The sequence below is a fragment of the Syngnathoides biaculeatus genome, chromosome 22 (assembly GCF_019802595.1).
Source record: "Syngnathoides biaculeatus isolate LvHL_M chromosome 22, ASM1980259v1, whole genome shotgun sequence".
NCBI classification, from domain to species: Eukaryota; Metazoa; Chordata; class Actinopteri; order Syngnathiformes; family Syngnathidae; genus Syngnathoides; species Syngnathoides biaculeatus.
The window spans coordinates 8,097,095-8,123,904 of record NC_084661.1 but is presented as its reverse complement, the minus strand read 5'-3'; the positions used below and the strand labels follow the sequence as shown (position 1 = coordinate 8,123,904).

Below are 26,810 nucleotides of genomic sequence, written 5' to 3'. Positions count from 1 at the left end.
ATCAGTGATCGGGAGGATGAGTGGGGAGCTTCATGGTTGTGCGGGATGAAAAACGAGCCAATAGAAGTATTACAACTATTGGAAGGGAGGGGAAACGCGTCACAGGAACGTAAAAAGACAAATGTGGAGGACAACAGAAGAAGAGAGCGCCAAGGCAAAGCACAGATTAGTAGTTTTGACATAAAATAGGAGGAGCATAAAACAATCAACACAGCATAGAATACAAGCGTGGGTACTCTGAACTGTTGTTTGGAGACTAGGCACAAACAACAATCCGGATACATCCCTCCACCCGAAGGCGGAGAGGGAGGCTACCCTCTCATCCACCAGAGTGAACCCCAAAGTACAGGTGCCAAGCCAGTGGGCAATAAGCATACCCACACCGTCTCGCCACCTCTTACCCTGGGCAACTCTAGAATGGAACAGAGTCCAACCTCTCTCAATAGGACTGGAACCAGAGCCCAAGTGGTGTGTGGAGGAGAGTTCCGACTATATCTAGTTGGAACTTCTCGACTTCACACAGCAGCTCGGGCTTCTTCCCTCCCAGAGAGGTGACATTCCACGCCCCTAAATCCAGTTTCTGTAGCAGAGGATCGGATCACCAAGGTCCTCGCCTCTGGCCACCGCACAGCTCACATTGCACCAACCCCTATGGCCTCTCTCACAGGTGGTGAGCACATGGGAAGGGGGACCAACATTACCCTTTCGGGCTGGGCCCGGCCGTGCCCCATGGGTGCAGGCCAGGCTAACCAGACGCTCGCCTTTGAGGCTGACATCAGTGCCTGACTGCAGAGGGAGGCCCCGCTGATAAGTATCCAGGTGAGGGAAACCTAAATCCATTGTTTTTAAATATTATAGGGGGTTATGTAGCTGTGGTTTGTCTGGTCCCTTACCTTGGACAGGTTTGTCCAGGGTGACCCTGCTAGGGGCATGAAGCCCCCAGACAACCCGACTCTACCATAATAAGGTGACAGTTCAAGGAGGGGCACTTTTTAAATTTAATGACTAGAATGAATTAACATTTCTACAATATTCAAATTTGTTAAGGTGCATCTGTATAAAGGGTAAGGGATGACCAACATATAAAATGCCAATGTATTAGGTAGAACATGAAAAAAAGACAGCTTTGTTTTATTCTTTTATAAATCTTGTTCTCCATTCACCGTAATAAAATCCCCTCCTCCGTACCTGTTCTGGTAGCTGAAGTAAGCAGCGTCTCGGGGAATAGTGCACAGCTGCTTTCCGTAGCAGCACAGTGTCTGAGGGGAGAACTCCAGCTGATGGGCAGAAGCAGAGAAACAGGATGATGACAATATTACTTAAAATAAATAAATCACTGCATCTAACAAAAACTTGCTCAATTTGCAAAATGTGGTTATCTCCAGTGCCAGCTGTAACTGACAATAACTTCATCTTGATTAATAGATAATTAGAAATTGGGATTAGGAATGATAGATTTTGTAAGGCCAGTTTTCTAAGAAATTGACATGCCTAGAAAACAAGCACCATTCAGATGTGTTTTTGTCAGACAAAAATAAATATAGAAAAGTCTAATGAGAAATGTGATATGGCACAGCATCCCCAAGCCCAATTTTACCTCCGAACCCACAGCTTCCATTTTCAGGAATGCGTAAAAGGCTTACTTGAAGTGACGTCCGGTTTCAATTACTTTTCTGCAATTCTGATCTCTTTAGACTTGAGTAACAACAATAAGATACAACTTTGGACGACTTCCAGATTTATATATTGTTAGAAAACGGACCGCCATTGTTTTTTCATCACAGTGCATTTTGAGCAGTGACATGAAATGGGGACGTGCCCATAGCTTTTAGCAATACCCACAGTAGCAGTGATTAATGCCGTTCAACCATTTCCGTTTGAGCTAGCGTGTGATAAGGAAAATAAGGAGGGAGAGGAAGAAGCAAGAAATCAGGATGAAGAAAACAGGTGTGAAGAAATTCAAGTTTAGTCATTTTTGGTGGAGTATTTGTAGTTATTGCTTGTCAATGCCGACTGAAGTGTATCTGCTGTAAAGAACCAAACATATTTGTTGACAATTAAACTAAAAATGCTGAGCCACTTAAGGAATGTATTAGAGCATGGGTCACCAATGCGGTGCCCACAGGCGAATGGTAGCCCGCAAGGACCATATAAGGCGCCCGTGAGGTATATTCTAAAAATACCATAGGCCACAAATTGTTACCATTATTTGTGCTTTAAATTCTGAATCTGACTTGCTTACGTGAATTAAAATTTTAAAATGCCTGTAATGTCATTTACTACAATAAATTAAAACGATGTATGTATGTAATGAACTGAGTCTGAAATTTCCCGCAAACAGGTCACCTAGCCCTTCATACGATCGGTGCTCACGAAGGAGCCCTCAGCCTCAAAAAGATTGCTGAGCCCTGAATTAGAGACGAGACTAAAACAATGCGACCAGATATCAGTTTGTAAAGGTGAAATATTCAACTGAAGGTAACAGACTAGACTATCGATACAACACTCAAGTGTTGAAAGCAAATCACACTTAACCATGATAAAGTAAAAATTGTTTTTCCATTTCTTTCTTTCTTTGTTGCAGAGTCTCACCTTTCTTCCACAACAGTAGCCAAGTCTCTGCATGACAGGGTCAATTTCCTGTTCGAAGACCTCTGCCAGTTTGGAGCAGCACTTGTACACTCGAGATGTTTTGCGGTTGTACAGCCAGGCATTGTTGAACATCAACCAGATGTCATCCACATACTGCCAGGGATCCTGATATTGACCTATAACCAGAAAACATGGGGTCATGGAGATGTCCAACAATAAAAGAATCGTAAGAGCTTCAGTAATCGTGTATAGGTTAAGTTCCACCTACAAGAAGTTTACCAAGATTAGAAAAAATTGTAACTAATACTGACCCGTGTCTAGCTTCCGCTTGATAGTGGACAAATCCATGGGGTTTTTCACAATGTCAAAGTAGTCCTGTGAAGCAATCATTAAAATGTATTAGATACTATCCAGCTGAATGAAATGCTAAGATTTAGGAGAAAAGGTAAGTGTCAAAAGTGAACTAAAGGAGGGGTGATCACAAAGATGCACCAAAAAATTACCAAGTTCGGAATATCCAGTAAACCGCAACCAAAATTTGAATAATGAGTAAATTTCGATACGGCGCCACGGTGAGGGGGGGGATGAGTAACAGTCGACTATGCACAAAGCCATTGATGAAACAGGAGAAACGATCAAACACAAAAATAGAAAAAGAAAACCCTTACCAGGACTTATGCCCAGGCACTAACACTGAACTAGCTGCGTGGTAAATAGGCGATTACATATGACTGTCAATGTCACCAATTTATTATTTTTATTAATTTTTACCTTCTCTTTCATTGTTTTTATAGCTGTATTTCACAATACAATGTACTATTTTTCATCATTGGAAACAAAAGAGCATTTTTTTGGAGGGTGGTACATCTCAAACTAGTGTCGGCTGTATTTACTTTGATTCAAAAAGTGAAACTGATAAAGATGCACTACAAACAGATATTGGAAGATTTTAAAAAATATATAATGCATAGTTTTTGGGTGATTATTACTTGGAGCAAAAAAAAAAAAAAAAAAAAAAAAAAAAAAAAATCACCCTCTCTAGAAACCAGAATATTACGTAGCACACAATCATGAAACAATGAAAATTTGTTTTAATGCAGGAATTTGCCCTCTGAAAAGTATTTCCACAAGTGTTTTTTAAATCAATATAATGTATTGAGGAGTGAAAAAAATACCATTTCTTCCATATTCACAGGTTTTTAGATGTACCTGTTGGAGTAAATGGAGCGGCAAGTTTGGACACAAAGTTGTTAGGTACGACTATGTTGATAATTTGTATTTAGGTGTGGATTTTATATATATATTTCTTGAGTTGGTGTAGTTTATGCAACCGGTGAGCTCAGTAGACTACCATTATAACAGAGAAAAGCAAAAGAAACAACATTCATTGCACAGACCAGAGAAACAAACGACAATGTAAGTACCCATACATACAGGTATGCACAGCAACTGTGGATCAACAGGCATCCTGAAGGGCATAGACTCCGGTTCTTGCCTGTAGAGGGACTCCAGTGTTGGCATAAGGGCCTGGCGAAGTTCTTCTGGCTTGAAAACTGAGAAGACAGCCCAGATATACATTTAGACATTTTTGTTGGAATATTTTTTAAAAGACCCCAAAAATATTATCCTAGTTGGAGTGATAATATATATTTTTAGTGAGTCAAAGTTTTCCCTACTTTTCTTCTTTGCTGGAGCTTGTGATACAGCTGCATCCGATGATTGTTGTTCTTCTTTCAACTCCTTTTTCACCTCTGGTTTCTTGTCTTCAGTTTTTATAACTGAAGTTGACGGGATAGTCAACGTATCCATTGGAACTACCTTGCCTCCTTCTGAAGAAAACTCCTCCTTTTTAACCTCAATTTCTACAGGATTTTCCTCCGTTTTGATGGTGCCGAGCTTCCCCCCTTTGGAGCCGCTGCCGGTGTCGCTCTCCTCTGCGTCATCCTGCAGCTTGACGTCTGATTTAAGGTCATGGATGGCAGCGGTGGTATCCGTCTGTAGTTGATGAGAGGAAGTATCCATGCTGTTGACTGAGGCTGGAGTTAAGGCCTGACTGTCCGCTTGGAATGACCCCTTTTGGGACAACTGCAGACCAAAAAAAAATAATAACCTCAGGATAAATGGAAAAAAACAAGCATGCTCTAATCTTCAATTGATACAAAAAAAAAAAAAAAAAAAATCAACACCCAAACTGAGGGCTGTTTCTCATTTACAAAGTACCAATGCTCAAAGAGACATTTTGAGACTACAAAGTTGCCTTTGTTGTTCCACAACTTTAAAAAAGAAAGTAAATATTAGAATCCTGCTGAGGACAAGTGGAAACACTTATTTAAATGTGTTGGATGGAGGCAAACCATTAATACTACATGAAATCAAGATTGATTTTTGAAAAAAAAAAACATGTTAGAGCTTTTGTCTATCATTGAATTGAAAACCGGGATTCCTGGACTGGAAGCTGGAGCATGGGAGATCACAAAAGAATCCTAACTAGCCACCTACAACTGAACAGTAAATCCAGCCTAAGAAACTCCATTAAACTATTTCAAGGTTTGGTGGCTAAAGTGCAAGTGGTTGTAAACTGCTTGACAACACTGACCGGAGTGCGTGGCAGCTGAGCACCATGTGGTGTTGAGTTGGAGGCAAGTCCAGGGTGAGATGGCGTAGTGGAGCCAGCCCCAATGTGAGGCTGTTGGAGGGGCTTGTTGGAGCCAGGACACTGGCCCAGCTGGTTCTGCTGGGGTGCTTGGGGTGGTCCCAACTGTGGTGCGCTAGGGGTGTGTGGTTGAGGGGTTTGAGAGCCAGCAAGTCTGGGGGGTGTCTGGTGAGGTGTAGGTGAGCGACTGTGAGCTGGGGAGGGTGAGCTGCCACGCATGCCTCCCAAATGGTGGATCGAGTTGGGTTGCTGGTTTGCATTTGGGGTCATCGAAGAAGCAGGCGCTCCAACATTAGAGTTGGGGCCTACGCCACTGACACTCTGAGGACCGATAGGTCCCACTGTGGAGACGCCGCTCGAACCACTTGCAGAACCTGGTTGTGCTAAAGGACTAGCAACTGGGAGAGAAGGAGGAGTCCCCATCTGCGTCTGAGAATATAAGAAAGATTGTTTACGACAAGAAAACAGATGAGGAGGACCCATTTAAAATCAGTCTAATTTATGGCTGGCATTAATTAAATATATGCAATTCTTAACTCTGATATTTAAAAATTATGTTTAAATACCAGGGGTGAGCGTTTTAATGTTTTTGTTTCCCTCCAAATAAATCTCACTTCCAATTTTAAATCCATTTTTTGTCTTGTAGAAAAGTCAAAAGTGATTCTTTGAATCTTTCAAAACCCATGGCATAATAGGTCAACTAGCTACACTATTAAGAAAAAATAAATAGAAACGCTCTTACTTGTGTCATGCCTCCTTGGGGTCCAGGCTGGTTCATTCCAGAAGTTGTTCCTACCCCAGGTCCTGAGCCAGGAAACTGTCCCTGGGGCAGATACTGGTTTTGTAACTGGTTGACATTAGGCTGACCCATCCTAGGTCCAACGATTCCTATCTAGAGGCAGAGGCACAGGCACATATACAGAACTCGTTACGGATTGTTCATCTGGTGGCACGGAAAGTGAAGAGACCCAGATTGTTTGAGCCATTGGGTTATTGATCATGCTGCTTTTAAGGACACAAAATGTGAATTTTTATGTTTCAATTTATCAGATGACTAAATCACAATTATCTGCCACTGGAATACTTGGGGGTTGGTCCTAGTCAAAAGAGTCAATAGAAAGAAAGATCCGGTTGATCACAAATTAAACCATACATAGAGCAAGCTAATGCATTATGGGTAAATTTCCCTGTGGACTGACCTGATTCCCAGATGTTCCCAAGGGGAGAGGAGGAGTAGACCTCTGTCCTATGGACTGCATCCCCATCTGATTGAATTGATTCATCCCTGAAAAAAAATAAAACGCAAAGTGTCATGACAACATGTACCCCTTTAATCGTTGAGACAATATACATCTGTAATATATTTATCCTGACTACGGGGTGAAAAATATATTGTCCAATCACTATTTTAGTAACTCCCCAGTCTTTGTGGGGTAGTTAAAAACTGAAAACATTTACTGTTTTGTGTTGATATTTTTAAGATATTATGTGTCCAGTCCACCATCCAACCTGAACCTTCATGGTAATCAGTCCCCCAAAAAATACCAAAATTTGAACATAAGAATGACATTAAATTAATACAGCTATCCAACACCACTTTCTTGTTTTTCTTTGGTGTGCTTTGTATGATAAAATCAAACTGTTGATCCCCTTCTTGAAATCTTATACGACATCACCTATACATCAAGTGACTCCTATCTGTGATCCCCCTCTTACTTTCTTATCCCCTATGATCTTGCACTCATTGGGAATCCAGTTATTTTTGAGGCAGTTGAGGAGGTTGACTGTTGTGAAAAACCTGCCAAAGAACAGGTAGGTTCTTTGGGAAATGCACTTGGCCAAATGAAACTATCTTGTCCTCCAATACCCTCTACACCTGTAACTCTGAAGATAGTCTACCGAGCCATGGTGGACCACCACCCCCATTCATAAAGCCAAAACAAACACTTTCTGTCCAGTTGGGTATAGTTTACCTGCTGCATATTTGCGCGCTAGGAAGTGACCAGTAAATGGAACCATTTGTTCATCAATGATACATTTCTTGTTCTAGACAGATTAAAAATCCTTGCCTTACTTCGGTCATTCTCCACAAGAGATCACTTATTTTTTTCTAAAACATGAAGGTCGTTGACTATCTTAATGGAGTTTCTTATCTTGATTCTGTCACAATTGTAACTCTGGTGTTTGAGGCCCAATCCATTTGACCTTTTGGCACACCTAGACACCCCATGTAAAATAAATGTCCCACAAGAGTGTTTTCAGGTCTTCAGAAGTACAATTTACTGTTGCTCCAGAAACAAAATAGAGGAAATGCATACAAATGTCAACTATGGAGGAACCTTTTAATCACTTAAATGCTATGCTAAAATGCTGTTAAGTTTTATTTGATCCTTATTTATCCAGGTTGGGGCTGTGAGGGGGGTGGGGTGTGAAATAAATAAATGAGTTGCCTCAGGCAAATCGACCGGAAATATTGGTCAATGCCTTGGGGAAGTGTATTAATAAAAGCATAATAACATATTTGCGGCAGCCGGAACCATTTGGCAAATTTGTTGCAGACAGGCGCACTGTTGGCCCGGTGGAAAAGCAGTGCTAAACACCTGCTTTTAAGAGTACCCGAGTACTCGGAATATCTCGATTTTGGAAAATCAATTCTAAAAAGACCTGATAGTCACAGCCCCAATCTAGCTAAGGCCACTGAGAACAGATTCAACTTGGCTGCAGACATTTGAGTAAAACAAGGCAAACTAAAAGCAAATAAGAACAGCAAATTTTCTCACGAGATTTACACTGTACCAAAAACATAAACCCACAGAAAACACAAAATAATAATGACAAATCCTCTTCTTCAAATAAAATACACCACATTAACTTCTCCCCTTAACTGCAAACAGGTAAATGAGATGAGTCTCCATTTTACCAGGATGAGGGTACTAGGATCATAAATGTCGAGATAATATATTATTCAATGGAGATCAACAACTTGACTTTCAATTAAAAAATAGATTAGAAAAATAGTAATTGGCGTGTTTAAAGACTTTTGACCGTTCAAAGGCACAGTCAGGATGAAAGCAACAGAGTCTACATGTGTCACACATTTATGGTAACTCCCACAACAGAGTTGGGAAGAATGTTGTGAAGAATATTTAACAGGGATCTGACACATTTGAGATTTCAGAATTTCATACTTTTTCGATATCCTGTTTTCCAGACTTCTCGGTTAAAAAAAAAAAAAACATTTTCCTCAATAAGAGGTTCCAAGCTTCACCCCTTCATGTTTGGCATCATTGAAGATCTCTAAATGTCTGCCTTGATGGCAAAAAGAACTCAGTAGTGTACAGTGCGAGGGACATATTCAAGTTTATAAATTATCAAATTTAATCGGATTTCTTGTTGCTTTGCTGCAATACTATCTTGATAATGTCTTCCAAACAAAGTTGTCTGTTATATTCTCGAGTGGTCCCCAATAATTCTATACCTGGGCTTTGCATCCTGTTGACCATCTGATTGGGTCCAGTGGGTCGTACCATAGATGGGTCAGGGAGTGGACCATCTGGAAAAATAATGGATATGGGGTAAAAATCACCTTATAAAGGGTTTATTAATGACTATTCCCAGTCAGATTTTTTTCCGTTAAAAAATAAGTGAGAAATAAAATCTGAGATTCTAGGATGATACTAGGGCTGTGTGATATGACCTAAAATTTATACCATGGTATAACAGTGTATGATAAAGATATAAGTTTCAGCATAAATATTTTAATGTAAGCATTTATGCATGGGGTTGTTTTTGTTAATGTAATAGCTGTAGTGTCGTGTTGCCCTCTGTCATAGGCTTTACAAAAGACGGTAAGAATGATCTGAAGAGCTTTTGCATACCAAAGAAACATGAATCATGATCATTGAACACTGTAAATTGCAGCAATTAAGCGGAACCTACTGACAACGATTGTATTTACTTAAACACTTATTGAGACAAATAGATTTTATTTTGTCTTGCAAAATATAATATCATATTCTTACTTATTTATTAGATCAATACTATATTTGTCTAAGTCCTGATGTCACAATCAACTCTAGTGGTAATTTAAAGTCTCTAATTAATGCATGTTTTTGGGATATGGAAGGAAACCAGAGTGCCAGGAGAAAACCCACGCAGGTACGGGGAATACATGCAAACTCCACACAGGCAGGGCCAAATTGAACCCCGGACCTCAGAACTGTGAGGCCAATGCTCTACAGCTGTGCCTCCATGCAGCGCAAGCAAATTGCAATTAGATTTAATTGCTGCAGAATTGTTTATGCATGTCGAAACATTTTATAACATAACCTTACATAACTTCAGCCTGGATTTTGCAGGGTGGACGAGAGTTGGGGATAGACATGTGCAGGGGTTTGGGTACCATTTGTGATTAATTGTGGAAGGATCAGACAAAACCTGGGTGCAAAGATTGTACAAAAGCTTTGCTGCACATCTTTACTTGGCATTATCTGACAATGAACTTATGTACTGTGATAAATCGCCACAACAATTTGGTGATGATGTGTCTGTCATGTTCATTACTTCTTGTCCTCCTTTGGTGCCAATAATACTTTCAAAAGTGTTGTTACCCAACAGGGAGGTGGGGATTAGTAAGTACACCATTACAAACTCTTCCCCCCCATGCACATATTCGCCTGTCCACAAATGTGCCCGTGTCCCTCCAGTGCAAAACGGTTGCACCCCTCTCCCCACAGAGGACATTTCCTCATTCCCAACTTTCTCGCCAGTACACTCCCTTTCAAGGTACACAGTAGGATAATTATCTCAGATATTCATGTACGTATGCACACTCACTTGGAGGCAGTCCGGCGGGAGACTGACCCATGCCCGCAGGCCCAAGACCCAGACCCTGCTTTTGGAGACGGGTCCTCCTCTTCTCCTCCAGCTCTTTCTGGATTTTATAGATCTTCTCAGCTAACAAGTGATAGTACTCAGCCTACCCAAAAACAAAGTCATACAATATTAAATTGGAAGTGAATACTTACAACTGACACCCGTGGGAACTTACCCTGTTGTTTGCTGACTCGTACATGTCTCCTTCAACTTTTCTGGCATAAGCCACTAAATTCTCCATCCGGCGGTCTTTTAAAGCAGCAGGATCTGGAGTTGGAAAGATCGCTTGGACACTGTGGGTGATGAAAAAAAATGGATGTGGATTAACCAACGATCAGATCATTTGTTAGTATTTTTTATCCAATGAGAATAAATACAACAGAATGTTATTAAAGACATTACGTAAATGACAAAAAAAGAATAAGAAATTTCAGTCTCCTGAAGGAATCAGTCCGAGGAGAATCATGGCATATTTTTCGGTCCCCCTCGGTTACCACTGCTCCATTGTATCAATATAATCAACAATTTCCCCAAATTATTTAAATGTAAATGAAATATGGTGGGCTGGTGGACAATACCTGATCAATAAGAACTTAATAAATAAATGAATTTCTGCGATCCATTATGCCTCCTCCAATGGTACCAGCTAGTGGCTATCAAAGCCGAAGTGCTTCAGTATGACAACCAGTTTGCGCCCGCTAAGACGGGGCAAAAATCACAAAGAGCCCATGACAAAGTAGAAATAATGGTGCTCGTTTCATCTTCAATGCCCTTACTGATGGAAGTAGGTTTTTGCTCAAAATCTCATGGTACATGACCCTCTTTATTCTTTCTTTTGTGGTCCTGATCCTTTGGCAGAAAAACAGCCCTTAATCATGATGTTCTACCACCATTTTTCACAGTAGGAATAGTGTTCTTTGGATGCAATTTAGCATTCTTTCTCATCCAAACGTGACAAGTTGAGTCTTTAACCAAAAAGCCCTGAGTTTCATGTGACCATATGAGATTCTCCCAGTCCTCTTCGGGATCATTCAATTGCACCCTAGCAAACTTAAGCAATGCCAGGGGAAAAAAATGGCCTCAGCTGGGAGACACATCTGGCATGAAAGGATTTGAGTCATTGTCAGCGTACTGTGTTACTGATGGTTGCCTTTGTTACTTTGGTCCCAACTCTTTGCGGGTCATTCATGTGGTCCTTGCGTGTGGTTCTGGTATTTTTGCTCACTGTTCCTGTGATTATTTTGAACCCACGGGCTGAGATCTTGCGTGGAGCCCCAGATAGAGGGAGATTATCAGTGATGTTATATGTCTTCCATTTTCTAATAATTGCTGCCACTGTTGATTTCGTCACAACAAACTGCTGACCGATTGCAGATTCAATCTTCCCAAGTTGGTGTAGGTCTTCAATTTTGTTTCTGGTGTCCTTTGACAGCTATTTGGTCTTGGCTATGGTGAAGTTTGGAGTACAATGTTTTATGTTGTGGACAAGGGTCTTTTATACTGATCAGTTCAAACCAGTCCCATCATTACATGCAACGAGCAGAGGACAGAAGGTACTTTTAAAGAAGCTACAGGAATTTTAGAGGCAGAAATGTTATTGGTTTGCAGGGGATGAAATATTGATTTTACTGACATTCAATAATTTATTGAAAAAAAAAATCTGAATGCAGTTTTCAGGATTTTTTTTCCCTCTCGTTCCCCCCCCCCCCCCTCACAGGTACGGTATGCCTATGATGGAAATTACAGCTCTCTCTTATCAAAAGTGAGAGAAGTTGGACAATTGGTACCTGACTACTTTTTTTCCCCCACACTGTTTCGTAAAAACTCAGACAAAATAATTAATTCAAAACAATGTAAACTTAGTACTGTAGGCTAATATGAACATAGAACTCCTTTATTCGGAATTTTAAGAGTTTTCCACTGTAAACATTTACACATTAGACTGACAACATCTATTTAATTGCAGAAAAATGAATAACAAAAAGCAATAGAATATTTTACGACAATTTCAAATAAAAAATTGAAATTCGACCTGGCAACTTAACCAATGAAGGCATGTCAAAACAACACCAAAATCATCCTGAATTTTGACAAAAGGTATTAAATTGTGGAAGAAACTAATACTGGAACGTTTATGAAACAGCACCCAGTTTTCAAATCTAAAATTAATTTAATCTATGCTGATCCCCATTATTGCTGCTGTATGATTTTCATATAAATACATTTAATTTTAGTTTGTTCCATATTTTTATGTATTCAATAGCTATGTAATTGTTACAATAATTCACATCATCTTCTATCATGGGATGTATAAAATGTTTTGCATTTTGCCATTTGTAAATCCCTTTTTTGACTGGTTGAAATAAAAATTTCTACTCTGGTTTCTGTGTACACTATGATCTATGACCTGTCATATTAAGAATATTGAGAGGTCCTATGTTGTGTGTTTTAGATTTGAATAGCTTTACTGCAGTGACTGTGCATTTAGAAATAATTTTAGGTTGCGATAAAAAGGAAAAATAAACTCAAAAACAAGCTGTCAATACTTACAGCTTGTGTACTAAATGGTTTCGCAGGTCCTGCGTGATGTCCTCATGCCAGCTTTTTCTCATTCCTGTGGCAGAGGGAGGGCCTGCTGTGGGTATGGAGCCGACCCCACTGGCATCATTCATAAGACTGAAAAAATAAAGGGAAGGCATCTTTCAATTATCAATCTGGAGAACAGAGTTTTGCCTCAAAGCAATTAGGAGGTCTTCAAACAGGATATGACGAATGTGGACTCTTCATTCTTACCCCTGACTATTCACATTGAGGTGCATCATAGTGTCCTGGAGTAAGTTAGATTGTTGAGTCTGAGAAGGAGCACCCACACCTCCATTAACTCCCATAGGATTTGCTCCTAGAGATAAAAAGAAAACAGAGTACATATATTTGCATCACTTGTGAAGCCACTCAGGACAAAAAAATCAATTTGTGTACCTTTCTCTGTAAATATTAGTTAAAAAGGACTTGAGCCAAAAGCCGACTTACCCATTGGGTTCATAGGCCTCATACCAGCTTGGCCTTGGAGGGCCTGGTTGGCCATGTTGGGCTGAGAAGGCTGACCCTGGATCTGGTTTCCCTGGTACGTGAGACCCAGTGCTGCGTAGGCTCTTTCTATTGAACTGGGATCAATCTGGCTCGGTGGATTGAGATTTGGAGCACTTGGTTGGCTACCAGGGACTGACCCAAGGGAACTGCCAAGACCTGCAGCAGCTCCACCGAGGAGAGCTGTGAGGAGACCACACATAAAATTAGACAATATTTGTGTTCAACTAACTTGTGAGGATAAGCGGATCGGAAAATGGATGAGTGTGCGCGGGCACACATATATTCCCCATTACTAACAATGAGGAGAGAATATGTTGAAAATAAAATACGTTTTGGTCAGATACAGACACTCACACTGCGGGTTCCTCTTGTCCCCAGCATTCTTCAGTGGCAGGCAGACTGGACAGTCATGTCGAGTACAGTTCTTCCAGTGGGAAATGATTTGCCTTGATGATGCACAGTGAGCGACTGAGGAAGAAACGGGCTTAAATTAGGGTTTGTTCTAGTGAGTAAGGTGTTGCCGTTACTAATGTTCTCAGCAAAGCAAACCAAAGTAAGGAACATATCACAGCTATAAATGGCGGATGTCAAGGGCGGAGTCAAGTACAACACAGAGTGGTAACAGATTAATAATTGATAACTGTGAAGGTAATTCCTGTTGGATTAATTTGTTATGTATCAAAATAACATAACAGACCCTGACAATTCTTGCCAGCCTGGCAATGAGTCATGTGATTGAGGACGTTCTTCATGGTGCGGCAATGGGGCAGGTTGCACTGTCGAACCTCCCCATTGGCCTGCTCCCGTCGCTGACATTTGTGCGCATGAAGCAGGAGAACGAGTTGCTGCTGGATCAATTTGCGCTTCTCGGGATCAGCGGTGGGCGGTGCTCCAGCTGCGGCAGAGGATGCTGAAATCTGGGTGCCAGGACCCACCAGACCTCCCTGAGCACTAGGAACCATGCCAGGTGCCCCTCCCACAGGTGCACTAGAGGGCCCGCTGACACTTGACTGGGACTGCTGTGATCCCTGGAAAAGAGAAGTATAAGGTGGCATGGTGGAGACAGGATAAGTACATTAAGTGTTAAGAGGGACTGAGGATGAATTTCGATAAAATTTAAATATGAAAGGAGGAATCAGAGAATGAGAAAACACACTGCAAGATATGACAAAAGGAATGGTCACTGTTTAGTCACATTGAATGAAGTTGATTGGGGTGAGAGGCCAGATTGCTAAATAGTTAAAAGTCATTGTCAAAGTCAAATTGTATTGCTATATTACTGAAAGCAATTTATTTCCAGTATATCTTACCATGGGGGGAATTGTTTGCATGGGTTGACTTTTCTTGTCCACATTAAATTGAGCCAGGCTGTTGGCCATGGGACCTTTGTTCTGATGTGGAGGGCCTATCCCTGCACCGCCAAGGCCTTGATTCCCCTGCCCTGCATATGGACCTCCAAAGGGGACCCCCTGGTTGCCCATCATTGCCATCTAGAGACATATAGGAAAACATAATTGAGCACATACAATGACAGAAAGGAATCACAGCCCCATGCAACCCTTGTGCACTGTCAAAAAGTGACCATGACATAGTAGTATTGGCCAAGTCAACCCAGTACAATTTTATATACATGATACAACTACAAATGCAATATATGAACAACATTCACTGTCATTGACAGCTATCGAAGTCAATATACATTTTAACTGGGACACGGGTCACCAGGGCTCCCCTCTGGACCCAAGTCTGGAGGTGGGACTCGAAGGTGAGCGGCGAGTGCCCGGCCCGCACTCAAGGGCTCTTACCAGAGCCAGAAAAGGTCATTTAGGACCCCCTTCCCATGGAATCACTACCTGTGCCAGAGGGGTCAGGAACAGTGTGAGCTGGGCGGTGGCCGAAGGCAGGGACCTTGGCAATCATCCTCCAGCTATAGAAGCTGGCTCTAGGAACACGGAATTTCAGCTTTATAGCAAGGAAGGAGCCCGAGCTGGAGTGTGAGGTCACCAAGTTAAGAATAGATATAGTCAGCCTTTCATCCACCCACGGCTTGGGATCTGTTAACAGTCCTCTTGAGAGGGTTTGGTCTCTCTTCCATTCTGGAGTTGCCAAGGTTAGAGGCGCCAAGTGGGTGTGGCTATACTTGCTGTCTCCCACCTCTGCGCCTGTACGTTGGGTAGTACAGTTTCTGACTGTTGTTTGTCCCTCTGCACCAAACAGCAGTTTAGAGAACCCACTCTTTTTGGAGTCTTTGGAGGGCATGCTGGAGAGTGCTCCTGCTGGGGACTCCATCTTTCTGTTGGGGAACTTCAAAGCTCACATAGAAAATGACTGAGACCATGTTCAAGCACAAGGGTCTCTACATGGCATTTGGCATGAGGACACCATAGGTAAGTTTGATAATTGACTTTGTGGTTGTGTCTTGGGACTTGTAGCCGCATGCCTTGGACACTCGGGCAAAGAGAGGGGCAGAGCTGTCAATTGATCAGTACCTTGTGTTGTGTTTGCACCGAAGGTGGGGAAGATGCCGGTCAGACCTATCAGGCTCAAACATATTGTGAGAGTCTGCTGGAAACCTCTGGCAGAATCCCCTGTCAAGAAGGGTTTCAACTCTCACCTTGGAAAGAACTTTGCTCATGTTCAGGGGAACGGGCCACATTGCATCCGTGAGGCGGCCGACTGGAGCTGAGGCCATAAGGTGGTTGGTGCTTGTTATGGCAGTAATCTGACAATGCCAGCAAGCTGAAGAGACCTATCGGGCCTTTCTGGTCTGTGGGACTCCAGAGCCAGGTAATGAGTACTGCCTGACCTCGTGGAATGTAGCCTTGGTCGTCGCTGAAGCAAAATCTCAGGTGTGGGAGGAGTTCGGTCAGGGCATGAGAAAAGACTTCCGGACAGCTTTGACAAAATTCTGGTCCATCTTTCGCCGTCTCAGGAGAGAGAAGCAGTGTACCATCAACACTGTGTATAGAGGGGTTGCTGTGCTGCTGACCTCAACTCGGGACATTGCATGTCGATGGGGAGAATACTTCAAAGACCTTATCAAGTACACAGACGTGCCTCCCCATGAGGACGCAGGATTTGGGGTCTCTGAGCCAGGCTATCCTATCTCAAGGGCTGAGGTGCCCGGGGTTGTTTAAGCGCTCCTCCCTGGCAAGACCCCAGGGGTGGATACGCTTCAGGAGTGGGAGAATATGTCTCTCAGCTGGCCTCGGAACACCTTGGGCTCCCCCCGTAAGACCTGAATGAAGATTCTGGGGAGAGGGAAGTCTGGGTGTCCGTCCTAGGGTCCTGGCCCCCACAGCCTCCTCAGCTAAAAATGCATAAATGGATGGGCTTGTAGTGAATTGGTTAAATACAATGTGTCTCATCGGGTATCATTCAAACAATGGGCTACAAGTAAGTTTTGCACAAATGGAAATGTTAACCGAATTCAGTATTACAACTTGAGGGGGAAAAAATTACCTGTGTTCACACTAAAAACAAATTAGTTGAAAAATGAATAAAAATGTACCCATGAGTTTGTTTTGTGATTTATATGAAAGCAATGATTGTTTGCTTTCGATCACAACACTTTTGTCACTCTTGACAAACAGACAGATATGGAGTAATATCAAATTCATTTCTCATGGGTCTCCTCTGAAGATGTGAAACTCATTTGTTTTGGCCCACAGACAGTTTGGCAGTCAGACATCGCCAGAGCCCACTTGGAATTAAATGACGGGTCTTTTGTGGTCAACAGCAATTGGTGAGGATTTTCTCACTAGACCGACGGCATAGATCTATTTATCAGCATCCCGCCCCATGACTTTGTCCGAGATCCATCTTTCACCAGCTTCAGAACCTCCTCTTGCAATTTACATTTTATGACTCTTCCATAAGCGTCCAACTTGGAAACTGATCTTGATCATAATATTTGATTCTAAACAGTTCCAAAACAAGATTATGGATACACATGAACACTCAATACTATACTTCTGCTTTTTGTTTCCAGCAAGGATTACTCAGGTACAATTTTTTTCAAGCACAATGTAGATGCTTATGGCTTCAGAACTGGGTTTTTTGGGTTTGGGATATACAACTAAGTTGTCTTCAGTAGCACATGAAAAAAAAAAACGTTAGCGACAAGCTAAACTCATGTTTCAAAATCAAAGCAGTATGAAATGTGAAATCTGAAATGTATGTACATCTACAGTATACAGTAATGAAAATGAATGTTAAGTATAAACTTGTGCATCATGATTTCATGTTTTAATGCGGATGGCATTCAGATACTGCTTCCATGCGTGTCTTTGACACCAGAAGGGAATATAACATATACAGTACATAAATACACAAAGAAGACTACTGCTCAGTGAGCTGCAGTCTTTTTAGTCATTTTTTCACACCGTATAACAAACATACAGTCCCTTAAGGTCAATTCCTTGTATATTGAAGACATTTTGGTTTCAGATCAAAAGATTAGTACGAGATAAAAGTTCTGAATTCCAGCTTTTATTTCACATAATTTACATCTGGATGTGTTAAAACAACTCGGGAGAGATCATCTTTTTTTTTAACCTACCCGCTTTTTCAAGTGATATTTACCTGAAGTGAAGAACACCTAATATTTGGTGGCATATCTGCCTCAAGTCTGCAACGCATTGACTTCATGAGACTATCACATTCTTCATTCGATATGCTTTTCTCGGCCTTTACTGCAGCCTCTTTCAGTTTTTGTTTGTTTCTGTGAGTTTCTTCCTTCAGTCTCCTATTCAGAAGCTAATATGCATGCTCCATTGGGTTAAGGTCCAGTGACTGACTGGGCCAGTCTCAGACCTTCCAGTTTTCCTCCCAATGAAATCCTTTGTTGTGTTGGCAGGGTGTTTTGTGTCATTGTCTTGTTGCATGATGAAGCTTCTCCTTATTAGTTTATATGTATTTTTTGTTTTTGTAAATTGCCAGACATAATGTTTCTATAGACTTCAAAATACATTTTGCTGCTACCATCCTGAGTTACATGATCAATAAAGACTCGGTGAGCCTGTTTCAGAAACGGCCATGCAAGCCCAAGCCATGGCATTAGCTCAACCATGCTTCACAGATGAGCTTGTACGTTTTAGATAATAATCAGATCCTTTCTCCATACTTTCCATCCATCTTTCCATCACTTTGGTAGCGGTTAATCTTGGTCTCATAATGCTTTGTTCCAAAAAATTTTGTGGCTCATCTCTGTACTTTTTGCAAAACTCAATCTGGCTTTCTGATTCATTTTGCTGATGAGTGGTTTGCATCTTTTAGTATGGATTGTATATTTCTGTCTTCTTTGAACAGTGGATTGTGATACCTTCACCCTTTCCCTGGGTTTAGCAGCAATGTCAATCAATGACTGTTGTCTTTGGTTGTCTCTTCACAGAGCCGACAATATTTTTGCCTTCAACTGCTGTTGATAAGCTTGGTCGACCCATTCAATATCTATTGCTGAGTAAACCAGGGTTTTTTTTTTCTTTTTTAGTACATTCCAAATTTTTGCAATGGCTTTGCCCAGTGTTTGTGCAATACCACTGATCGATTTCTCTCCTCTCAACTTCAAAATGGTTTGCTTCTCACCCATTGACAGGTCTCTGATATAAATGTTTGCTTGACAGCAAATGCAGTTTTCATAGGTGAAATCCAAAGCCAAAATCAAGCACGATTAAATATTTAAGCAATCAATCTAAAAGGCAACACCTGATCAACTACAAACAAAGAGGCAATGTGCTCCAATACTTTTGCTCACTTTAAAAGTGGATGGGTTCAAACAAAAGATGCTTTGTCCTGAATTGTTTAACACATCTCGATGTAAATACCCTGAAATAGATGGATTTTCAGACCTTTTGTCTCACATTCATCTTATGTGAAGCCCAAATGTCTTCAGTATACAACAAAATACAGGACTTGACCTTGCTGTTCCAATACTTTGGGAGGGGACTTATATGCATGTGAGTATTACACGGATTTATGTTACATGCACTTCCACAAAAGAATGGTACCTCAAAGCTAACACAATGAGTGAAAATAAGGAGCGAACAAAAATTTGCAATGAACTGATGGCACGTATCTTAAAATTATTAATATTGGTACACAAAGGTGGTACAGTGAAGAAAATAAGTATTTGAATACCCTGCTATCTTACAAGTTCTCCCACTTAGAAATCATGGAGGGGTCTGAAATTTTCACATGTCCACTGTGAGAGATAATCTAAAAAGAAAAATCCAGAAATCACAATGAATCATTTTTTAACAATTTACTTGTCCGATAGAGACACAAATAAGTATTTCAACACCTGTCTATCATCTAGAATTCTGACACTCAAAGACCTATTAGTCCACCTTTAAAATTCCACCTCCACTCAATGTATTATCCTGAATCAGACGCACCTGTGAGAGGTCGTTAGCAACATAAAGACACCTGTCCACCCCATACAATCAGTAAGACTCAAACTTGTGACATGACCAAGACCAAAGAGCTGTCCAAAGACACCGGAGACAAAATTGTACAACTCCATACGGTTGGAAAGGGCTATGGGGAAATTTCCAAGCAGCTTGGTGAACAAAGGTCCACTGTTGGAGCAATCATTAGAAAATGGAAGAAGCTAAACATGACAGTCAGTCAATCTCAATTAGACTGCGGCCCCATGCAAGATATCACCTCGTGGGGTCTCAATGATCCTTAGAAATGTGAGGAATCAGCCCAGGTCTACACGACAGGACTTGGTCAATGACCTGAAAAGAGGTTGGACCACCGTTTCCAAGGTGACTATTGGTAATACACTAAGACGTCATGGTTTGAAATCATGAATGGCACGGAAGGTTCACCTGCTTAAACCAGCACGTCAAGGCCCGTCTTAAGTTTGCCAATGACCATTTGTATGATACAAAGGAGTCATGGGAAAAGGTTTTGTGGTCAGATAAAACCAAAATGGAATTTTTGGGTCATAATTCCACTAACCGTGTTTGGAGGAAGACGAATGATGAGTTCCATCCCAAGAACACCATCCCTACTGCGAAGCATGGGAGTGGTAGCATCTTGCTTTCTGGGTGTCTTTCTGCACATCAACAGGACAACTGCACTGTATTAAGGAGAGGATGACCGCGGCCATGTATTGTGAGATTTTGGGGAACAACCTCTTTCCCTCAGTCAGAGCATTGAAGATGGGTCAGTGGGTGGGTCTTTCAACATGACAACGACCCGAAGCACACAGCCAGGAAAACCAAGTAGTGGCTCCGTAAGAAGCATGTCAAAGTTTTGGCGTGGCCTAGCCACTCTCCAAACCTAAACCCAATAGAAAATCTTTGGAGGGAGCTGAAACTCCGTGTTTGTCAGCAACAGCTCAGAAACCTGTCTGATCTAGAGAAGAGCTGTGTGGAGGAGTGGGCCAAAATCCCTTCTGCAATGTCTGCAAACCTGGTGAACACCTACAGGAAACGTTTGACCTCTGTAATTGCAAACAAAGGCTAATGTACCAAATATTAACACAGGTGTTCAAATACTTATTTGCAGCTATATCACACAAATAAATGTTAAAAAAATAAATAAATCATACATTGTGATGTCTGGATTTTTCTTTTTAGATTATCTCTCACAGTGGACATGCACCTACGATGAAAATTTCAGACCACTATGAATTCTAAGTGGGACAACTTGCAATATAGCAGGGTGTTCAAATACTTATTTTCTTCACTGTACAGGCACATACAAACACACATTATATCAATACTCTCTATACAATGTAGTGAAATTCCTTTGAAATACTTTTTTTTTCTTTCTTTTTTTTCTTTTTTACACATTTTCCCCAGTTAAATGAAGATTTAAAAAAAAACGTAACTAAATATAACCCAAATGAACTTAAAATGTTCTTTAAAATGGCTATTTCATTTGTTAAGGAAGATAATTTCCTGGCCCTGTGTAAAAAAAAAAAAAAAAAAAAAAAAAAAAGAAATGGCCACTAAACCTAACTCGTTGGTCCATCCTTGGCTTGACAGTAAAAACTGAAAAACGTATAATTGGCAGTCATTTACATCTCTGGAGATTTTTTGGCCAACCCTTCCTTACAGAACTGCTTGAATTCAACAAATATGGAAGGTCTTTGAGCATGAACAACCTTTTCATGGGATTCAAGTCTGGACTTTGACTACACCACCCCAAAACCATTTTATTTTTTAACCCATTCAGATATTAATGGTGTATTTTGGATTGTTATCCTGCTGCAGAACCAATGTGCACTTCTGCATGAGGTCACAAACTGATGGGAGAACATTTTCCTTCAGGATTTTCTGCTAAAGCGTAGAAGTCATGGTTACAAGTAAACACACCAAATTGTCCAGGTCCTGCAGAAGAAAAGCAGTCCAAGATACTACGATCATGAAGTTTTAACTGCCGCTACTGTTTTTTTTTCCTGAGATGCTTTGCTCCATTTACGTCAGATGTAACTAGACACACACATTCCAAATAGCTAAAATGTCATATTGTCAGTCCATACAATATTCTCCAAAAAGTCTTGAGAATCATTCAGATGTTTTTTTAATGCAAAAACGAGGCGATCCTCTATGTTCTTTTTGGTCAGCAGTGACCCTTGGACCTCTTCCAAGGATGCCATTTTTGGCTAGTTTCTTCATTATTGTTACATCATGAACACTGACCTGAACTGAGGCAAGGGAGACCTGCAATTCTTTACAAGCTGTCCTGAGTTCCTATGTGGCCTCCTGGATGAGTCTTTGCTGTTCTCTTGGGGTAAACTTTGTAGGTCGACAACTCTTGAGAAGGTTCACCACTGTTCCATGTTTTCTCCATTTCAGGATAATGGCTCTCCCTAAAGTTTTCTGGAATTCTAAAGCTTTAGAAACGGCTTTTGTAACCGTTTCCAAACTGGTACATTACACGTCAGTTACTTTATTTCTCGGCTGTGATGAAATTTCTTTGGATAATATTTTGTTATAATTTTCTTTTGTCTGACTTGATTTTTGCTGGGACAGACTCTATTTAATTGATTTCTTGATTTAAGAGGTCTGGAGGTAATTGTGTTTGGGTGCCATTAGTAAAAATTAGCCATGAACTTTTTCCGCACATGGTCAGGTAACTTTTTTTCTTTAATGTAATCTTTAAAAAAAAAAAAAAATTACATTCACTTGGGTCATATTTGTCTGATGATCTTAAAGCAGGGAAACTACGAAAATTATAAGATTTTGACAAGGGGGTCAATACTTTATCAACAGGACTGTTTTGTGGGTGGGTCTGGTATAAATCCCTTGTGATTGATAAACACGGGCTCACTTGTCAAAATGATAACTAACCGTACACATACATTTACAGGTAAGGGAAACCTCGAACCCGCCACCATTTATTCAACACAGCCAGTATTCCACAGCGTCAGTTAATTGTCAAACATAAGCAGATAAAATTGACACTGCTAAGAGGATATACAAAGTGCATTATCCATGGTTGTACAGCATATAGCAGTAATGACTCAAGCGCTTGACTTTTCAAACTCTTGCAATTAGAAATTTTCCTCACCTTGTTCAGTGCACCAGGTTGTTGGCTTCTGATGCTTGCCTGGCCTGCACCTGCCTGTTGCTGTAACGTGTCAGCCAGCAGATTGCTGTTGCTGCCCATCCCTGGATTTCCGAAGCCCATCCTTGGAGAACCATTCATCACCTGGTTCCCCATCATACCTTGTTGTGACTGTCCGTTATTTCCTTTCTGCTGCGCAGCAATCATCGCCCTGTTCATGCCACCCACCATTCCAGCGACAGCATTCTGCTGCATCATGTTTGCCTGCTGCTGGGAGGAAAGATGTTGTTGTCCTTGTCCCATTATCTGCTGAGGTACCTGGCCAGGGCATGCCTTCATGTTGGCCATGTGTTGTCCAATGGCGGAAGGGCCTCCCGGGCTCCCCATGGCCCCTTGGTGTCCCTGTGGGGCGGACGTGGGTGCCCCTGAACGCAACAGCTCCGACAGCTGTTTATGCTTGGCCACCGCATCTTGCGCTCCGCCAATGCCCCCACCGCCTCCTCCTGGACCAAGGCCAAATCCCATCCCTCCACCGGGCCCTCCACTGGCTCCTCCTGGACAGAGACTGCCAGGGCCTCCCCCCAAGGTGGTATGCAACTGGTTGAGATCACCCCCATTGACAAGGCTGGGTTCATTAGTGCTGATGAGCTCATCTGGAAGGTCATGCTCCAAGTCAAACAGCGAGCCAAAATCTGAAAGGGATCACAAAGTCGGAATAAGTGAAGATATCATATCAAGGAAAACACATACATGTCACAGCAAATTTTAAGCGGGAAAATCCTTTGTTTTGTGTGTGCAAGTCAACACGCAATGGCATTTTCTGGACGCTAAGCACAACACTACACGGGAGGGCTAGGTTGCATGCACAAACACAACCAAAAAAACCTTCAAGCATATACTATGACTTATAAATGTGATGGAAAATATCATCCCTAGTAGAAGCGTGAACTCAAAATGGTATAAACTTTGTCTTTACCAAACAAGGTACAGGCAAATATTAAAAATGACTAACATGGTTTATATTGGAAATTCTGACTGAAAAGGGTTTAGCGAGTACCTTAAAATACTGGTATGCATCTCATTAATAATTGATACAAAGAGGATGCTTTCTAATTTTCTGAAAAACAGATTATCCACATTACTTTGTCTGCTAAGATTTGACAGATGCTGATCAGAGGTATTGTGTCGATATGCATGTATAGGCACTGCAAATGTATTATTGTTTATTTTGTACATTCAACATTCCTAACTCCAAGACTGTAACATCTATTTTATTGAAGTTTGCATTGTATAATTGTAGTATAGCTTCAATACTTGGGATTTTCTCTCTCTTTTTTAAATTTTCATTCTTGAAACACAAACCTGGAGTTGCACCCCAATTTGGTTGTATCTGCCTGTGCAATGACAAAAGACTTACCATTGCATATTATGATATATAGTACCAGTTATTGACAAGTCACCTTCCTTAGCATGCATTTCAGTTACAGGACTCTAACTTTGAAGACATTTTGATGGTGCTCATACCATATAAAAGCAACTTCACACAATCCACCCCACACCCCCAAAAAGTGCATGAAATGTTTAAAAACAGTCTTAACATAAGAAAGTGAGTCATTTTGCTGCAGACTGATTATGTGTCTTAATCTGAATGCAATGTAGCAGTACAATACAAGATATGAGTTGAGTTGTGTGTAATGGCTGACCGATTTATAAAAGGTTGACAACAGCTGTTACACCTAAGAAAATAAAGTCAAACAAAAACAAAGAGGTCGAGATTGGACTGACTTCGATGCACGGCGGAATGTCTACGTGCCAACTTGAGGTTTGATGCTTTGGACATGGCGCGGTCCACAATGCACGATACATAGTTTGGCGATCGGGCAAGTCTTCCAGCTGCTGCCGTACACCATCCAGAAAAATACCTCCAGCTATGACAATTAAAGCTTAAGCACCAGACAAAAAGAGCCTGTGTTTAGCACCCCAACAGGCCCAGATCATCGACAACCTATGCTTTTGTAGAAATCTTTAACGGTTGCTAACAACCTGGGGAACTCGGGTTTGTGATGAAGTGGGGGGAACAGATTTGTTTTAAATGCTAGCAAAATTCCGACTTAAGACAAGGCCGGGCTATATTGGCTTGTTGTCAGTACTAAAGCGCCCGAGCGTGACCACTGGAGCTTTTATTTAACTTGTAATAAAGCTCAGCTATAAAGATAATTAGACACGGGGCAGGCAAACCTTCAGTTAGATATCCTAGCAGAAGGCTAACGGGGCTAGCTCCGGCTGGAAGCATGCGAGCTAGCTGGGCTGGGAGGGCTCCTCCGCACGTCCGACACACTCGCTGTTAGCACGGCTAACGCTAGCCAGCTACGACAAAAACACAACAGTAATCCCGCGCCCTCGCCCGCTCCCAGGCGCACGGAAACAGGCAAGAAATGCCCAAATTGAGGAATAAAACAGTCACGTCTGAAATATTCCAGCCATACGTACCGTTTCCATCGCTGGCAGAGGCGGAAAGTGCCGGAGAGGAGAGTTTAGGCCTCTTGGCTGAAGGCGGGCCAGAGTCCAGAACGTTCTCGGCCATATTTTTTTCGAAATAAAAATATATAAAGTATCCACAATTGCAGACGATTTCGCGCCGTCAGAAGGTCATCCCTTTCCGTGTCCAATATTGCGACTTTTCCCCCTCCTTTGGGGGGATTAAGAGGGGGAAAGTCCCGTGTAGAAATTACTCCTCTTTCCCTGGGTTCGCCTCTCGATTTCAGCCTCGGCGTATAATCAACCCCCCTCCTCCCTCCCTCGTTGGATTTTTTGTTCTTTATAAATTTCTGCCAGCGGAGGAGGGGGTCGGTGAAAGTAAAGAGGGGGAAACGCACGCAGCGGCTCCCCCTTAAACTTGGACAGCCTCTTCGGATGTAAATAAACTATCCCCGGGTCTCTCTTCCATGGCTGCATCCGTCATTTCAGCCTCCTTTCCAGCGGAGTCTGACCGGAGATAATGTCGGGTAGAGACGGCTCGTTTGCCTGCCAAGTGATGGTGGTGCCGCTGGTGGGAGCGGGTGAGGATGAGGTGATGTCGATTGAAAAATAAATACGCTCGTATAAATTCAGTGGTGTAAAACAATCATTTTGTCCGTGTAATTAGACGTTGTTAGTAAAAAAAAAAAATATTCCCAACCTACTCTTACATAGATTTTTGTTTCGAATAGTTGATGGCATTTCAAAGGATGGGAAAAAAATAGCAAATAGATTGGTTTTTATTAAACCAAAGTGGATCGGCTGTACACGAAATACAATTTTGTACATGCAGAGCGCTCAAAAAACTGCTTTCTTGTTTGTTTTGTGTGCGTGTGTTTTTCACAAGTATTTGTACCTGATTTACCATATTTGGTTCTAGTATAATCACTGTGATCGATCCCTTGCATTTAGATTTTACTGTACAGTAAATGTAAAAGTCTACACACCCCTGTTCAAATCCCAGTTTTTTATAATGCAAAGTAATGAGACCAAGATAAATTAAAAAAAAAAAAAAAAAAAAATTTCCACCATTTATGTGACCCCCAACCTGTACAACCCAATTGATTTTTCAAGGGAGGAAATACAAATTTGGGCGGCACAGTGGATCAACTGGTAAAGCGTAGGCCTCAAAGTTCTGAGGACCCGGATCGATCGCGGCCACGCCGGTGTGTTCTCCCCCCCTGCCTGCGTGGGTTTTGTCCGGGCACTCTGGTTTCCTCCCACATCCCAAAAATATGCAACATTAATTGGACACTAAATTGCCTATCGGTGCTATTGTGAGTGCGGCTGTTTGTCTGTATGTGCCCTGGCAACCAGTTCAGGCTGTACCCCACCTCCTGCCCATTAGCAGCTGGGATAGGCTCCAGCACTCCCCGCAACCCTCATGAGGATAAGCGGCAGAAGAAAATGGATGGATGGAAATACAAATTTTAAAAACTTAAATTATGTGGTTGTACAAGTGTGCACATCCTCTGGCATTAAAGTTTGTTTATTGTAATTGTATGTAATTATTGGCAACAAAGTGCATGATTGGTTTACAAAGTTCATTCTTGGTTTC

The 26,810-nt window shown here is 41.6% G+C and overlaps 1 protein-coding gene across 2 annotated transcripts in view; it reads right to left on the bottom strand.

Annotated features, from left to right (window-relative positions):
- ep300a (E1A binding protein p300 a) overlaps window positions 1-25,789 on the bottom strand; it is a 36,597-nt gene extending 10,808 nt beyond the window's left edge. Inside the window, exons 1-19 of one of the 2 annotated variants that reach the window (XM_061810275.1) lie at window positions 25,226-25,789; window positions 22,739-23,427; window positions 14,521-14,700; window positions 13,908-14,238; window positions 13,559-13,678; window positions 13,151-13,390; window positions 12,914-13,019; window positions 12,671-12,796; window positions 10,296-10,413; window positions 10,082-10,223; window positions 8,724-8,798; window positions 6,445-6,530; window positions 5,988-6,137; window positions 5,189-5,674; window positions 4,269-4,677; window positions 4,027-4,145; window positions 2,904-2,967; window positions 2,593-2,768; window positions 1,189-1,277 (exon numbers count right to left, since the gene is read on the bottom strand). In XM_061810275.1, the coding sequence (XP_061666259.1) occupies window positions 1,189-1,277; window positions 2,593-2,768; window positions 2,904-2,967; window positions 4,027-4,145; window positions 4,269-4,677; window positions 5,189-5,674; window positions 5,988-6,137; window positions 6,445-6,530; window positions 8,724-8,798; window positions 10,082-10,223; window positions 10,296-10,413; window positions 12,671-12,796; window positions 12,914-13,019; window positions 13,151-13,390; window positions 13,559-13,678; window positions 13,908-14,238; window positions 14,521-14,700; window positions 22,739-23,427; window positions 25,226-25,319 (3,800 nt within the window). In that variant the 5' untranslated portion in view covers window positions 25,320-25,789. The remainder of the gene's footprint in view (window positions 1-1,188; window positions 1,278-2,592; window positions 2,769-2,903; window positions 2,968-4,026; window positions 4,146-4,268; window positions 4,678-5,188; window positions 5,675-5,987; window positions 6,138-6,444; window positions 6,531-8,723; window positions 8,799-10,081; window positions 10,224-10,295; window positions 10,414-12,670; window positions 12,797-12,913; window positions 13,020-13,150; window positions 13,391-13,558; window positions 13,679-13,907; window positions 14,239-14,520; window positions 14,701-22,738; window positions 23,428-25,225) is intronic. The other variant, XM_061810276.1, reaches the window with a different exon arrangement.
- Window positions 25,790-26,810: the final 1,021 nt, after the last annotated feature.